The following is a 15,588-nucleotide window of genomic DNA, read 5'->3' on the forward strand; positions in this document are numbered from 1 at the left end:
TCCAACCCGAACCCACTCCGAAATCTAAACTCATTTGCCATCGCCGAATGCAAGCCGGATACGTGTTTGAAAGTAAAACGAGAAATTCCGGTTATTACATGCCTAGAAAAACGCCTGAAATATGAAATATATATTGCTTCGTTCTTTCTGTTCCATTCACCTTAGATAACAATTTTTTTGTTAGACGTCTGCTTTTGAGGATTCTCTGCATTCTAACTATAACTTGTAAGCTCTTTAATCCTCTTTTATGTAATATCTTGTTTCTTGCATGTAATATATGGTTTGCTTATATACATGCATGAAGATAGGTATTGAATTCTCTTGTGTTTGTGGGTGTGATTATTTTGGTAAATCATAAAGTTCCATTTTACTTGTTTAGATGGATTCTGATTTGTTAGTTTGTTTTTCTGCCTCCGATATTGTTTTCTTATTGTTGAATTTGTTGTAAAAGATGTGTGATTGATTTTTTTATATGCATCGAACATTGAAGATGGCCGACACCTCCCAAAAGATCTCATACGAGTTATTTGTTAATCCACTGTTTACATTTATGGTATTTTTTTTCCTCCTCGATGTGAATTTTGGTTGAGTAATTTTCCCCGGTCTAAGAACCATCAATCTTCTTAAGGCACACAACGCCTCTAAATTACACATTAGTATGATATTGTTCATTTTGGAAAAGAGCTGAACTGCTTAATCAAAAGTTAATCTTCAGCTCTGATGTCACTTGTTGGGCCATGCAACACCGCTTAATTCTACTATAGCTAACTCGCTCACATATGTTTTTTGACACCTCTCAAAAGGCCTATTACTAATTAACTTAATTGGCTGCTTATACTGAAAACATTTGTTCTCTGTATCCTCCATGTGAAACTAGAGATGTCACTGGATCAAAATTGATTACTATTTTGGTGGTGGTGGTGGTGTTTTAGAAATTTGTTGCTAGATGAAATGTGATCTGTCGATGATGTTCTGTTATCTGACGGAAACTTTAAGGGTCTGATAATAATCAAGTCCATAATTTATGTCTGTGTGCTTCAGATGGTACTTTAATCTATACCAACTCTATTCACTGAATATGTTAGCCTGTAGATGCAAATGTTTTACTCTCATGCATAATTTATATTTATAATTGAGTGTTAATCTTGGTTAATATACTAGCTCTGGTTTCACCAATATAACATTATCTTTACAAGTATAGAGTATTTTGAAGCTGCTATTCTGGTTAAGAATAATGGGGGACGAGCAAGATAAAGGGTTGTTTCCGCATCATTCTGGTGGTGGAGGCTATCCTCCTGGGCAGTATCCGCCAGCAGGTGGAGGCTATCCTCCCCAGGGCTACCCACCAGCTGGTGGAGGGTATCCCCCACAGGGATATCCACAAGGGGGCGGAGGGTATCCCCCACAGGGATATCCACAAGGGGGTGGCGGTTATCCTCCACAAGGCTATTCTCCTGCTGGACACCATTCAGGTCCACACATGCCAGGTATGTGGTAATGAAATTTATTATTTGTTTTTGCATAGGTAACATATGTTATTGTGCAAAAATCTTTTTTGGTTACTAAGTAAGTTTGGAGGAGCACGAGACGATGAGGAAAGAGGCGCATGCCTCATGGTTTGAGCCAAGAGGCGATTATATGCAGGAAGTGCCAATAAGCGAAGGGCACAGTATTATGATTTATAAATTAAGAACAGGGTTAATGATTTTTGATGTATATCCTGCACTAAATTCTATTTTTCTAAAATCTGGGCAACTAATTTTTCCTTGCCTAACAACAAATTAACGTATCAGGGGGAGTAGCAGGAATGGTTGCTGGTGGTGCAGCAGCTGCCGCAGCAGCTTATGGTGTTCATCATATGACTCATGGTCATGGGCACGGGCATGGACATGGGGGGCATGGTGGCTATGCACATGGGGCGATGGGAATGCCAGGCATGGGAGGCTATGGCCACGGCAAGTTCAAACATGGCAAGGGAAAATTTAAGCACGGAAAGCATGGGAAGGGCAAGAAGCACGGCAAAAAGTGGAAGTAATATTACTTAGTTTCTTAAGTCATGGCTTTTGAGTTTTCATCAATAATAAAACATGTATCATATTTTTTCGCAGTTCTAGCATGTTGCTAGTTTTCATTTCGAGCCAAAGTACTGATGACTGCTCATTTGCAGTACTCCAGGGCTCTTTGCTTAACAGTATTTACCAATATATGGATTTTTGTGACTTTTATAAGAATATCTCACTACGAATGTGGTTGAACATCTCACTATTGGGGTGTCCAGCATCTCCCTAGCTCGAACAGTGGCGTTGACTGTTACACTATAAAGTTATAGTTGCATCATCTCCAACAAATAGTTGCTTTTGGTGTAGTGGTTAGCGCTAGGGTCCTAAAAAGTGGTACTAGAGCATGTCACAGTCATCGGTAATTCCCTAAAATCACATCAGATGAATGTTGCTTTATTCCATTCTCCTACAGAAAACGAATCACCCCATTCACCGTCCCATCAATCAGCTTACTTATCAGGCTACACATATTCAGATTAAAGAAAATGCAGACATATTCTCTTCACACCCAAATATTCGTGTTTCTTGATTAATTTCTAGTATTACAATTAAAGATTATTCCACACGACTCTGTAGTTTTCTTATAAATTCTTGAATTATGCTGAGTTAAGTTGCATCAATCTATCAGCTATTGAAAGAATGTGGGGCAGCGGTCATAATCATCATCACCATCATCATGGACAATATCCAAGCTACGGAGGCTACCCTCCCCAGAGCTACCCTCCGGTTGCTGGTTGTCCCCCACCGGTCTATGGACCATCCGGCTACCCTTATACTCACCATCCAGGTATTCACACAAAAACACACAGTTTTCAATAAAATAGTAAGGCAACACAAAACAATCTGCTATTTTGTTGTATCTCAAATCCTAATACTCTTAAGTGTGTACATATACATTCAGGCCATGGATCTGGTGTAGTAGGAATGCTTGCTGGTGCTGTAACCTCGTACGGGGCTAACCATATGGCACATGGTCATGGTCATGGCCACGGCGGCTATGCTCATGGGGGCTATGGCGGGCACGGTGGATACTATGGACACAAACACGGCAAATTCAAGCATGGAAAATTTGGAAAACATGGGAAGTTCAAGAAGTGGAAGTAATTCATTGTATTCTTCTCTAATTATCATAAAATTCATAAATAAAATTGCAAGTCTGATATAGAACTTGTAACATTGTTCCTCTTATATATGCCTTGTACTAAAGAATTTATTTCAGAATAATACTGAAATATTTTTATTTCTGCCATGGATGAGTACAGAACTCAAAAATATTCAAGAGCATCACATAGTATTCAAATTACTCATAGAATGATAGAAAATTTGCAGATTCTCTAAAAGAAACACGAAGATCATCGTATTTCATCAACAAAAATGCTAAAAATTCAATAACCTTGCATGCACCGCAACATTCTGTCTCCAAAAAGATCACAAGAAGTTATCCTTCTCTTCTTTTTCTTCAGAGCTTTCGACTTGGTTTTGCCAGCATCTACTTCTCTGTCACAGCTCACCTTTTTCTTGTAATTTCTCAAGCTAATTTCTTGGACTTCTTCTTCTTCTTCACGAATTTCGTGAACTTCAATCACCTGGTCATCCCCTCCTGCATAATTCAACTTACTTATCCCAGCATCCACATTTTCTCCCAAACCATCAAATTTAAATTCCCCTTCTTCCAAATTTAAACCTCGCATTTTATCCTGAACCTCTTCAACTCCATCTTCCATTTCAAAATCATCAAAACTAAATTGACGGTTATGCAGACACAAGCCATATCCCTCAGACTCAATTCCCCCCACATTGTCATCATCGAGACGTGCCTTCCTCTTTGCTCTACCCTTAACAGCAGATATGATTTCTTCAGCTCCTCCACTTTCACTCTTCAAATAGTACCTACATGCACTTCTAAGAGTGACATGCTTTTTGCTTCCGTTTGGAGGAACATACTTGATCTTTTTTTTGTTGCCAGACTTGTCGAAGATGTAACGAAAAGTCCATCCAGCTGCAGAAAGATGTTGCCTAGCTTTCAGTATCGAATCTTTCATAATCTCCTTCTCAACAAAACCTTCGAGAAAATAATAATCTCGGATTGCTTCTGGATCATGCACAGGCTTCACATAATGACAGCCTATATCTGTCATAGTGAAAAAGCGTATTACAGGACACCCTGAACTGCCTAGGAATTTTCCGTAAGCTTATTATTAGTAATATATAAGATGAGTCTCTCTTTGTTTCTGCTCCCCTAGTAGCATAGTTTAGAAATCATTCATTATTTGATATGTATCTGAGAAATTGTGATATACATTATCTCATTATGTGATACCCATTCTGTTTGTTCTGCTGGTTTCCTCATTTCAGAACTCTTTTCTGCACTCCAGTTTCATGTTTATCATTGGTTATGAATAAATATTGGATTTAATTTGTACAATTTTTGTAAAGAAGATTTTTAATAGTTGTGCTGCAAGCTAATGAATAGATAAACATAAAGAAAATATTATTTTGTTAAATGGAGATCATCAATTTGAGTTGAGATTATATAAATTATTACCGATATATTTTGTATAATTATATGATTTGCAACGTTTTAAATATATAGCATACGTGATGTTTGACAAATTAACACTTGCCAAAGTTATAAAAAAAAATTAGTTTCGACATAAATGATTAATATATTTAATTATAATGATGAACTGAATTTTTTAACAAATTAATAAAATTTTCTAATCACAAAATTATTTCGTATAGGAACTAAGGAGTACCACTTTTTTAGTCCATTCCAAGAAGAATCAGTAATGGCTGATAAGGACTTTAAATAAATCGTTGTTCACTCGATTTTTGAATCATACGATGCCAAATATTCAAAATAATGTTATTGCACAAATCAAAACTAGTGTAAAGTGTAAAATATTGAAACGGCTGGAATAAGAAGTCTCCAAGTGAGCGGTCCGTGGAAGAGTGAAAGGGGTAGCCGGAAAATATAAGAAATAATTTTAATTTATAAAGAAATTATTGAAAAGTAGTTGAAAAGTTTGACATATAAATAGATAACATAATCTATACTATACTATAAAAAGGCAACATAGGTATAATTTGTAGTCGTACAAAATTTTGGTTTGGTACACTCCTATAAAACTAAAAGTCTGCAACATGTATATATATATTAAACAGTTTCATATACTAAAAACACTCCTGATGTATATTAATATCTTTTAAATATAATTTATAATTAGTTGAAAAAAGGTGAAACTATTGTTAATAACATATATTAATATTAAAAAATATTTATAAATAAATGTATAACTAATTATAAATATACAATTTTGAATTTTTTTGTCTAAAATACATATAAATAATTGGAAACGCTACTTTTTAATTATAACGTATTCTAATCGAAATTTAACTCTAACATGTTATATTTCATTACAAATACGAACCATTACGTAACATATGAAGATATATGAAATATGAAAATTTTGATTTAAAATTAATTGAATAGTAAACTGTCACATATTAATATCAGAAAAATATTTATAGATAGATAATAAATTGCGAAAGCTAATTAGTTGAAAAAAGGTGAAACTATTGTTAATAACATATATTAATATTAAAAAATATTTATAAATAAATGTATAACTAATTATAAATATACAATTTTGAATATTTTTTGTCTAAAATACATATAAATAATTGGAAACGCTACTTTTTAATTATAACGTATTCTACTTGAAATTTAACTCTAACATGTTATATTTCATTACAAATACGAACCATTACGTAACATATGAAAATATATGAAATATGAAAATTTTGATTTAAAATTAATTGAATAGTAAACTGTCACATATTAATATCAGAAAAATATTTATAGATAGATAATAAATTGCGAAAGCTAAATTTCCGTTAGAAGATACAATGAGTTGGTTAATATAATTTAATTAAAATCCAATTCATTAATACTAAAATACTAATAAAATGACGTTACGATTTAAATTATAATTAATAATTTACGAATTATATACCCGCCCGTGCTTTGCACGGGTTAAAGGCTAGTTATAAATAATACAATTATGTACATGACATATATATATTTGTAGTTATAAGATATATAAATCACGATAAGTGCTGTTTGAACCACATTTATACTATGTCAAACTGCACCCAACATCGCACGACTTGGTTTGTGAAAATCTCAACGCATAACTAGACAATGAGAGAGCACGGTTGGATAGCTCACTCGTTAAGAGCTTATCCTCTGTCGTCCCAGATCCTGGTTCGATCCTGACTCACCCCGAGAGTTTCGTAGAACAGATACTCATTTGTAAGGCTATAAGCCATATTTGTCAAAAAAAAAAAAAAAACAACTAGACAATGAGAAATCAAAAGAACGTTCACGTGTCAAATCCGTTTCCTGATATATTTCCTTTATTCTTGTTTTGCTAATTGGAGTTGTCACTTTCATGGAGGGAGAATCATGAATTTATCCCCATTTTTGAGAATATAGAAGTAGGTGTTCAGCCTTATTGATCAAGCTAAAAGGAACATTAATATACCATTTTAGCTCCAACCCACACTAATATCTAACACGCCAAAAACACGTCTAAATATCATTCAGTTAAAGCAATATGAATCTTCTTATGGAAAATAAGAGGCCCCTCGTTTTCTATAAATACATCTTATACTTGAGCTAGTTACAGGCAGTGGCATCAGTTCAATACAATTTCTCACAGTTTAAAAATGTGGGGCTCTGGGCATAATTCTCATCATGGTCAGTACCCTTACTATGGAGGCCACCCTCCACAAAGCTACCCACCTGCTGCGGGTTATCCACCGCAATCCTACGGCCATCAGCCTGCTTACCCACAAGGTCACATGTATCCCTCAGGTATGCTGCAGAAGACGAGCAATGCTCGAGTCGTGACGTTTATAGTTCATGTTTTCAAGTTATTGTGTTTCTTGCCTGAGTATAATTTTTACTTTCAGGACATGGGTTTGCTGGACTAGGTGGAATGCCCGGACACGGTGCTGGGTTTGGCAACCAGCACCAGGGTTACGGTCACAGTCACGGTGGCTACGCTCACAGTGGTTACGGGCACGGTGGTGCTAGTCACTATGGTCATCATGGAAAGTTTGGCAAAGCCGGAAAGATGCATGGATATAAGAAGTGGAAGTAATTCTATAAATACAAGAAATCATCTGGACTCCTCAACAGTGCCAATGTCTGCTTATCTAAGAATATGATAATGTAATAAAGGTTGCCTAGTATATGATGTATCTACAAGAGGCATTGTTGGCAAACATATGTGCCCCAACAATGGTCTCACTATAGTTACAGAAGGGCAATAACTATTATTTACGTAAGTTTATTTCTGTGTTATATTCATACAAATTTCTTCTTCCTATGGAGGAATGGTTTCGTATGGGCACTGCTTCTAATTGTCACGCAACATTTTAAAGAGTAAAGATAGAATTAAAACTTTCTGCAACTATTGATGGTGCAACATCATGTTGTACATGCTTTTCGAATGTGCATATAGTCATGTACGTGTGTGTGTGTGGATCTTCATTATGTATGCATCTTCATTATGCTGACAAAACTAGAAAAGACTCTTTACTAAGATCATGTTTACCTACAAGCTCCACGAAAGAAAAGCATATTGTCCAACATTCTCGGCTACCTGCAGAACTAGATCAACACATACCCCTGATCACCAAAAGGTTTCCATATAGGAAACTTTTCTGTCAACAAAGTCTTAGTTTTGAGTACAAAAAGTGTTTCTTGATGCACTCAGGATCTATACTGGGGAAGTTCTCAGAGGCATTGTTTAATCTTATCGGCAGTTCTGTTATATATAGGAAAATATGTAAACATATAAATCTTATGTATGTGGTGTCAAAGACATGCCTAGTATTTCATGTTCTCAAAACCCATGGATATTTGTCTGATAAAATTCAAACACAAACACACTTCAAAGCAGAACAACAGTTTATGTGGACAAATATAGGCCTCAAAATTGGACATTTATTAAAAAAATGGCACTACTCTTTTACCACAACAAAGCTCTTTTACAGAAGGTTATACAACTACAATGAAAACATTAGCCTCGTGTAATAACTCATATAGGTAATCATATTACCGGACATAACAATTGCAGCCAAGACTACACCGTAAACTTCATCTCAGTAAACACTAGTTAGATGATTTGAAATTATAACAAAACGCCAGAGACTAAAGATAAAATCTTTACGACTCCAAAACAGAAAAATTAAAACAATATTACCCAGTAATCATAGTTCCAGCCCCTTCATCCGTCAAAATCTCAAGCAACAACGAATGTTCCAACCCACCATCAATAATACTCGTAGTCCTCACCCCTTGTGCAAGCGACCTGATACAACAATTCACCTTCGGAATCATCCCACCTGCAATCTTCCCCTCCGCCATCATCTTCTTAACACCCTTAATATCAATCTCCTTCACCAAACTCCCTACATCATTCCTATCCTCCAAAATCCCGACAACATCCGTCAACAATATCAACTTCTCCGCACCCAAAGCCGCAGCCAACTCCCCCGCCACCGTATCTGCATTAATATTATACATTTGCCCATTCCCATCAGCTGCCACAGACGCAATCACCGGAATACACCCATTATCAATCAAAGGCCTTATAACACCCGAATCAACGGACGCTATATCCCCCACAAACCCCAGCTCTTCTGCATTTACCGCAGGGGAAGCAGTCAGTAACCTCCCATCAATCCCCGATAACCCCACCGCAGTCCCTCCCGCCTTATTAACCAAACTAACCAACATTTTATTAACTTTCCCAATCAAAACCATAGACACAATTTCCATAGTAGAAGCATCAGTAACCCTCAACCCATTAAGGAAATTCGGCTTAATCCCGAGCTTCGAAAGCCAAAGATTAATCTCCGGGCCACCTCCATGAACAAAAACAACACGCATACCAACACACGACAACAAAACAAGATCAGCAATAACAGAAGCCTGGAGATCACCTGATTTCATGGCAGCGCCGCCGTACTTGACCACAATAGTCTTGTTCCGAAACTTCTGGATGAAGGGGAGCGCTTCGGAGAGGATGCGGACGCGGGTCTTTGGTGGGGTTGTGACAAGCGGGTCGGGTTGAGAAATGGAGGTGGATTTGAGGGGTGGGAGAGAGATTGGGGATTTGGGTTTGGTGGTGAAGTGGAGGTGAGTGGGGTTAGGGTTTATGAGGGGTTTTGGAGGTGGGTTTTGGAGAGGGAGTGATTTGGGGAGGAGTAAAGCTTTGGCCGCCATTGTTGATGAGTTGAAGCTGAGTGTGTGTTTTATACGGTGTGTGTAAAATCAGACAAGATGCACCAGTTTCTCTGCCAAAACAAAGTTTGGGGGTGTATTTTTCGTTATGAAATCCACTATTTTTTAAAATTAATTAAAATCTTGAAACACATAATACTCCTTCTGATCCTTATTATAACGCATCAAAACTTTTTGCACACAATTCTAGCTGCTTTGACCACTTACTTAAAATTATTTTTTTTAAATTTTTTTTTCTGAATTAAAATATGTGATATATATTTTAATTCAGACATAGAAAATTTTTTAAAAAATAATTTTAAGTGTGTGGTCAAAGCACCTAGAATTGTGTGTAAAAAATTTTCGTGACTTATAATAAGGACCAGAGGGAGTAATTAGAATTTTAAATTATGTTATAAAATCTAATTATTTATGTTTAGAACATAATTTGCATGTTGTAAAATGTTTATAAAATTGTACAACGAAAAAAGTTAAAATTTAGATGATTTGATTATATTTTATTCAATTTTGTACTATAATACTTCCATATTTTTGTGTACTTCATCGAATTTAACCCAATCAATTTAAATTTATACTTAAAAATCTAATGGTATTCGATTGAGATTGTTTAAAATCCATTGAAATTGATGGTATTTAAATGTTGATTGATTTTTTTTTTAATGTCATAAAATGATGAATTTATGTGAAATCTCAATGTATTTTAAGTTTTTTGAAATTACACCAAAATCCGTGAGATTTTGAAGGATTGTGCTTAATTCCTAAAAAATCTATATCAACTCTACAATATTTTATCAAAAATTCGCACAAAATCAAAATCACATACATTCCATAAAAATTCATGGACTAAAAACAATCCATTAAAATCTCAATCGAATACACAATTTTTGAACTTTACCTTGTTCAATAATAGGATAACAGGATGATAAATTATATAGAAGTTTTCGGAGAAAAAAGAAAGTATAGGATAATAATCACTAATCATGAATGGATTTAAATAATCTTTGATAAAGATTATTAGGAAACATGAAGTAGAAATGGAATGAACATTAAACATGTGGGTTATAATTTTAGTTAAAATAGTATGAAAGGAATGATCGAAGGTTTGCAAAATTTTTATAGACAAATTTCTAATCAATCCTCCGTTACATTCCATCCAAGTGTCCATTTCGACATAATCTATATATTCTTAATTTTTGAACATAAATATTTTTGAAAAAGTTTTATTTTCAGCTTTCCCTTAAATACTCGCATCATATTATTATATACTATATTTTTTTTCACATCAAATAGATAGTTCATGTTACCAGGTCGTTTGGTTCGAGAGGTGATATGGGATTGAAATTAGAAATCGAGTGAAATGTATTTGATAAATCTAAAAATCGAATATCAACGCTGGTTTAGTTTATGCTATTGCATCATGTTCATGATTCACAATCTCAAACAAGACGTAAACAATTATTTTAATCACCTTCTTCACTCAAAACTCGTAAGGTTTTGAAAAATTTTGCATACCAAAATCCTATAACTTCAAGAGAGACATGTAAAATAAGCAACCAGAACTTTTGGGAGACATGTAAAAAGGGACGGAGGAAGTAACTAGAAGATAAGCAACCAGATAACTTCAATAGTTTGAGGACTTTTGGGAGGTGCAAACCAGACAAATATCATACTATTGTGAAGTGAAGTTAAACTTGTGTAGCAAACCTTAAAAATGGTATTAGAACCAGCATACAATAGTCCATAACAATCTCACGTGGACTCCACGACGGGGAGCTAGATCACACAGCCATGGATATCATAATGGGGAGCTAGATTCTTCACACAATTAAACAAGGACCGGCTTGAGAGGAAAACCAACATGCAGATATCAGTACAGAGTGAGGTATCAAAATGACCATTAGCAAATTACGGCGAAAATGCATGATATATGAATCCATATTTCTCAGAAGATACAGAATTATATATAAAAACAGACCATCTGGTGTCAAGGTGCACGGCTAACCGGCAGATCAACCAACATCTTAATTATTGTTTCTCTCAATGATCTTGAAATTTCTATACATTTTTGCACATCTTTGTCACAAGCAATTAAAACCCAGTCCCCCTCTTCATCTTTATACTTTATGCTAAATGTGCCTCTCTCCAAATTTAGCCTTTCAATCACATTGTCCTCCAACTCTGCCATTCCGGAAGAATTAGGCAGCTCAAACCTAATAGCAACTCCATTATAGGTTGCCTTCACATCTATCTTATTTATGTCTTGGCTTGTGTCAGCAACAATAGCTATTTCCTGTAAAGGGGGAATGCCTGGATAAACATAATTAGTTTTACTCGGTTCCTTATTATTTACACTCCGGAGCTTAGAGGAACTCTGAATGCCCATCCTACTCTTGCCACTTTGCCACCTTTTAATACCATGACTTCTACATATGCGTTTGAATGTGGACCGACTAACTAAAAAAACAGAACATTTAGAAATAGAACATATACACATTTATAAAATATGTACATCAACAGATATATCATGTTTAGTCTATTAACAAAGCAAGCCAGGACATAGAAGCACAGCAGCATATAAACAAAACTCACCATGAAAGCTGTTTGCTGCATCTTCCAATGATTTACCAAAATGCTCGCTAAGAACCTCGAAATTAATTTCATTTTCATGTTTGTTCCCTTCTACTGAAGTTTCTTCTAAGCATGTGGTTCTTTGTTCTGCTCCCACATTAAGACCCTGATCATGTATATCATCAGCAACTATCAGTAGCTGATGCAAAATATCCAACAATGGGTGTTCTCCAATTTTAATAATATTTAATAATATTTATGCCTGTTACAGACTAAAAAGTAGTTACACAAATTCATATATTGAGAAAGCAACAAACAAACAAATAGAATTTAAAATATGTCACACTGTTGCATACTAGAACGCAATAACACATTTGTATTATATTTGACAATAAATAAAATTCATATTTTATTTTAAATTAAGTGTAGCTGGATACAAAAAGTTTATTTATATTTTAAAGTAGTTTTATACATAACAATTAAGATACAGAATCTTTACATACTGTAATAATGATTAATATAATGACCTCTAGCAAAAGTTCTTGACTCTGGTAATCACAAACAGCCACATTGCAACATTGAAGAACAAGAATAATATGCTATCCACTGAAAACATTAAAGCAGATGGAAGTAAAAGTATTAAAAACTTGAAAGGAACCTACCATATGGTTTTCCTGGATATAAATGGGAAATAGAGATTTATGACACATTTTAGAATGTGTCTTCTAATGTGCAGACATAGAACCAACAAAATACAGCCTTTTGTGTACAAAAGAGCAATCAAAGTAGACATATAGCCAGCTGGCAGCTTCCAAGTTGCCTGATGGCAAATGACAAGCTAGTTAACATTCAACAAGTGGGCAATCTAAGCAGGCGCAAACCAGATATAGGGAAACAAACTGCACTAGTGTGAGGACTCATATACTAATGGCATGCATGAAGCTGAATTTTTTCCATTGCATGACGGTCACTAATTTCGATAAAGAATGACTTCATCCTGTGCCAGGTGGTCTCAATCTTTCGTTACTAATGCTATATATCAATTCAAAGTTAATGCCTTTTATACTTGTGAGAGTGACATTAATATGGGGGGAAAAGACACAAACAGTATAGATGTGCATGAGAAAACCAAGGAAACCATGTGAACATCAGTGGAGCAACAAGGTGCAAAGGATGCCTAATTCAAGAACCACAGAACCCAATGGCAATAACTGCTAGTTCTAGTGCAGCAAGAACATTGAAAAAATGTGTCTTGGTTATACATAAATACATATTTTGCTCGATGTTAAAGGGTTGAGAAATTTACCTGCTGGTCAATATCGTTTCCCCCGGTCCTTCCGTCAGAAACATTAGCGACATGGCCCACATCTTCCTCAGCCTCTCCCCCAGGAACCATAAGTGTTGCACCCTCTTGCCATTCCTCCTCAATGAATAGATCTTCCAGATCCCCATTTGGTGCTCCTAAGCCACTTTTCTTAAAAATTCTGCAGAGCACAAATGCATCCTTTTTCTTACCCAGACAAGGATCATAAAATTCTGTTAGTCTAAATATTATAGTACAACACTGAATTGGTGACTTCGAAATGTAAATCAGAACAACTGTCACCTGTGTTACTCCTGCTTGCTGTAGTTCAGTGTCGACAAGTCTATACTCATGCATTGTCCAGTTGGTTCGTATGCCATATGGAGGTCCGCCATGATGAAAGACTAACGTTTTTTTCATCCCAATAGTCTCTCCCATGTGACGTACACAGCAATCCTTCCCGGTTGGTTTCCAAAACCCTGCTTGAGTGGTGCGATTCGTTCGGGACCTATTACCATAGTTCATATCAACGGGGCTGAAAAAGTACCACTCATCTATACCACCCAGCAAAGAATGACCTAAACCCCATAGTAAAGGAATTTGTCAGATGACATGGAGGACTATACACACATTTTAGATAAACGCAGCGATTAATACCTATCAAAACAGTACTTAATCAAGCACAAATACAAGGAGAACGGGTAACAAAAACAAGCACATTAACAATCATTCTGCTTCTACAATAGATTTGCACTTCGCTTTAATTTTAAAAACAACTGTTATTGCTTTCCAACATCTCATTCCCAAATCCCACAACTTCGCATATTAACAAGGTTCTTACAAAAATTAGACATAAGTTAAACACTCACACAGAATCAAAAACAAAGATCAATTAAGTACAAAACCCCCACTTAAATCAACAAAACGAAAACAAAACATAGGACTAAATTACTCAATATAAAAAATAATTCACATATTATACAACTCGGATTATAAACATAAACCAAAATCACAATCAAATTAGTACAAACATATTAATAGAAATCAAAACCAGAAATATAAATAAAGGGCAAATCAAACACTTCAATACACATGTATAGGCATACATATATTTATTTCTACCTGGAAGATCCCAAGGTTCATGCTTATAAACATCAATTTCTTTAAGAATTTGAATCTCAAACTGCTTCCCACAAAACCTGCTCCTTAAATAAAACCCCACAAGCTCTTCATCTGTTGGATGAAACCTAAAGCCAGGTACCAACCCAGATATCGGATACTCATTCTTCGCCGCCGCCGAAATACGTCGATCCATAACCCAATACTTGACCAAATTTCATACTCCGCACCCTTGACGTTTCAGGTTTTATACTCCCTCCTTCCCATTTTTATTAAAAAAAATTAAATATGATATGTTGTTATCATTGTTATGCATTAATTATACAAAAACACTACTAAATTTTCATTCATTTTGTTAAAAGTCAACATAGTTTGCATTGTAAATCATGAAAATTGTACATGCTAATAAATGTTAACATTGAAACTTGTATAAAATTGTATTGGACAAAGAAGTAGGACAAATAATATGAGAAATTTTTTCTTTGCAAAGTGGACTATTAAGATGGGAAGGAGGGAGTAGTTTTTTTTTGTCAGGAGATTTTATAGTTTAAGTACTGTATTTAACATTCCCGATATATATATTTCATAAATTAATATCTTGGACCTGGTTAAAAAAAAATTATTATTTTAGTAAAGTATTTAGTTTATCAATTAATAAATATTATACTCTCTCTGTTTCTATTTATTTTTCTCGTTTGAAATATCGAGACTCTTTATAACATGAGACAAATTACTAATTTACGTCTAATTTATAAGACTAAATGAGTGATTTTGTTGTATTCATATTCAAGATTGCTTTAATACACTAAAGTTTTTATATTTAATACTAATACGAAATTAAAAATATTAACAATAAATACATTTCAGCAAAAAATAGTCATATGCTCATAATTTCTAAGAAACTTAGATCATAAAAAAAATGTCATGTGTTGTGTATTTTGAGATTTTTTTTCTCAGTATGAAACAAGAATTAAGAAGTTTTTGACTTTTGTCAAAGGTATATGGCCTAGGGTGAGCAAAAAACCGAATTCAAACCGAAATCGAACCGAAAACTGGAAAAACCAATCAAAAACCGAACCGCATAAAATCGATCCGAACTGAAACCGAAAATTTTAAAATCGGACCGATTCTAATGGATGCGGTTCCGATTTTAAGTGAAAACCGAACCGCAAAAAAGCGAACCGAACCGATTATTAAAAAAATAATAAATAATATTTATT

The 15,588-nt window shown here is 34.8% G+C and overlaps 4 protein-coding genes across 6 annotated transcripts; 2 read left to right on the forward strand and 2 right to left on the reverse strand.

Annotated features, from left to right (window-relative positions):
• The first annotated feature begins 140 nt into the window (after positions 1-140).
• LOC108202284 (glycine-rich protein A3-like) lies at positions 141-3,309 on the forward strand. The gene is made up of 6 exons (XM_017370671.2): positions 141-225; positions 1,202-1,487; positions 1,794-2,033; positions 2,689-2,847; positions 2,962-2,999; positions 3,043-3,309. The coding sequence occupies exons 2-6, from the start codon at positions 1,235-1,237 to the stop codon at positions 3,223-3,225; spliced, it is 873 nt and encodes a 290-aa protein (XP_017226160.2). The 5' UTR covers positions 141-225; positions 1,202-1,234; the 3' UTR covers positions 3,226-3,309.
• Positions 3,310-6,696: 3,387 nt separating this feature from the next.
• LOC108200894 (glycine-rich cell wall structural protein-like) lies at positions 6,697-7,420 on the forward strand. Its single transcript, XM_017369161.2, has 2 exons — positions 6,697-6,939; positions 7,038-7,420. Exons 1-2 carry the CDS (start codon positions 6,792-6,794, stop codon positions 7,226-7,228), a joined length of 339 nt encoding a protein of 112 aa, XP_017224650.1. The 5' UTR covers positions 6,697-6,791; the 3' UTR covers positions 7,229-7,420.
• Positions 7,421-8,056: 636 nt separating this feature from the next.
• Positions 8,057-9,456, reverse strand: LOC108203023 (uncharacterized). Its single transcript, XM_017371708.2, has one exon. It carries the CDS (start codon positions 9,358-9,360, stop codon positions 8,332-8,334), a length of 1,029 nt encoding a protein of 342 aa, XP_017227197.1. The 5' UTR covers positions 9,361-9,456; the 3' UTR covers positions 8,057-8,331.
• Positions 9,457-11,256: 1,800 nt separating this feature from the next.
• Positions 11,257-14,661, reverse strand: LOC108203021 (NAC domain containing protein 50). 3 transcript variants are annotated; one of them, XM_017371707.2, is made up of 5 exons: positions 14,372-14,661; positions 13,553-13,827; positions 13,253-13,456; positions 11,968-12,112; positions 11,257-11,828 (listed from the first exon to the last, which is right to left on the reverse strand). In XM_017371707.2, the coding sequence occupies exons 1-5, from the start codon at positions 14,562-14,564 to the stop codon at positions 11,725-11,727; spliced, it is 921 nt and encodes a 306-aa protein (XP_017227196.1). In that variant the 5' UTR covers positions 14,565-14,661; the 3' UTR covers positions 11,257-11,724. The 3 variants fall into 3 exon arrangements, with proteins under 3 accessions (XP_017227196.1, XP_017227195.1, XP_017227194.1); XM_017371706.2 differs by having other exon boundaries at positions 11,257-11,832; positions 13,253-13,450; positions 14,372-14,656; XM_017371705.2 differs by having other exon boundaries at positions 11,257-11,832; positions 14,372-14,633.
• Positions 14,662-15,588: the final 927 nt, after the last annotated feature.

The sequence above is a fragment of the Daucus carota genome, chromosome 9, assembly GCF_001625215.2.
Source record: "Daucus carota subsp. sativus chromosome 9, DH1 v3.0, whole genome shotgun sequence".
NCBI classification, from domain to species: Eukaryota; Viridiplantae; Streptophyta; class Magnoliopsida; order Apiales; family Apiaceae; genus Daucus; species Daucus carota.

What these genes read in the sequence shown, in the direction of transcription:
- LOC108203023 (XM_017371708.2), bottom strand. Translation starts at nt 9,360, where the DNA reads ATGGCGGCCAAAGCTTTACTCCTCCCCAAATCACTCCCTCTCCAAAAC.
- LOC108202284 (XM_017370671.2), top strand. Translation starts at nt 1,235, where the DNA reads ATGGGGGACGAGCAAGATAAAGGGTTGTTTCCGCATCATTCTGGTGGT. An exon ending in GCACGGCAAAAAGTGGAAGT is followed by an intron (nt 2,034 to 2,688) that starts AATATTACTTAG and finishes TCAATCTATCAG; the next exon opens with CTATTGAAAGAATGTGGGGC. An exon ending in CCCTTATACTCACCATCCAG is followed by an intron (nt 2,848 to 2,961) that starts GTATTCACACAA and finishes ATATACATTCAG; the next exon opens with GCCATGGATCTGGTGTAGTA.
- LOC108200894 (XM_017369161.2), top strand. Translation starts at nt 6,792, where the DNA reads ATGTGGGGCTCTGGGCATAATTCTCATCATGGTCAGTACCCTTACTAT. An exon ending in AGGTCACATGTATCCCTCAG is followed by an intron (nt 6,940 to 7,037) that starts GTATGCTGCAGA and finishes TTTTACTTTCAG; the next exon opens with GACATGGGTTTGCTGGACTA.
- LOC108203021 (XM_017371705.2), bottom strand. Translation starts at nt 14,564, where the DNA reads ATGGATCGACGTATTTCGGCGGCGGCGAAGAATGAGTATCCGATATCT. An exon ending in TGAACCTTGGGATCTTCCAG is followed by an intron (nt 13,828 to 14,371) that starts GTAGAAATAAAT and finishes TATGGGGTTTAG; the next exon opens with GTCATTCTTTGCTGGGTGGT. An exon ending in GAAACGATATTGACCAGCAG is followed by an intron (nt 12,113 to 13,252) that starts GTAAATTTCTCA and finishes ATACATGATCAG; the next exon opens with GGTCTTAATGTGGGAGCAGA.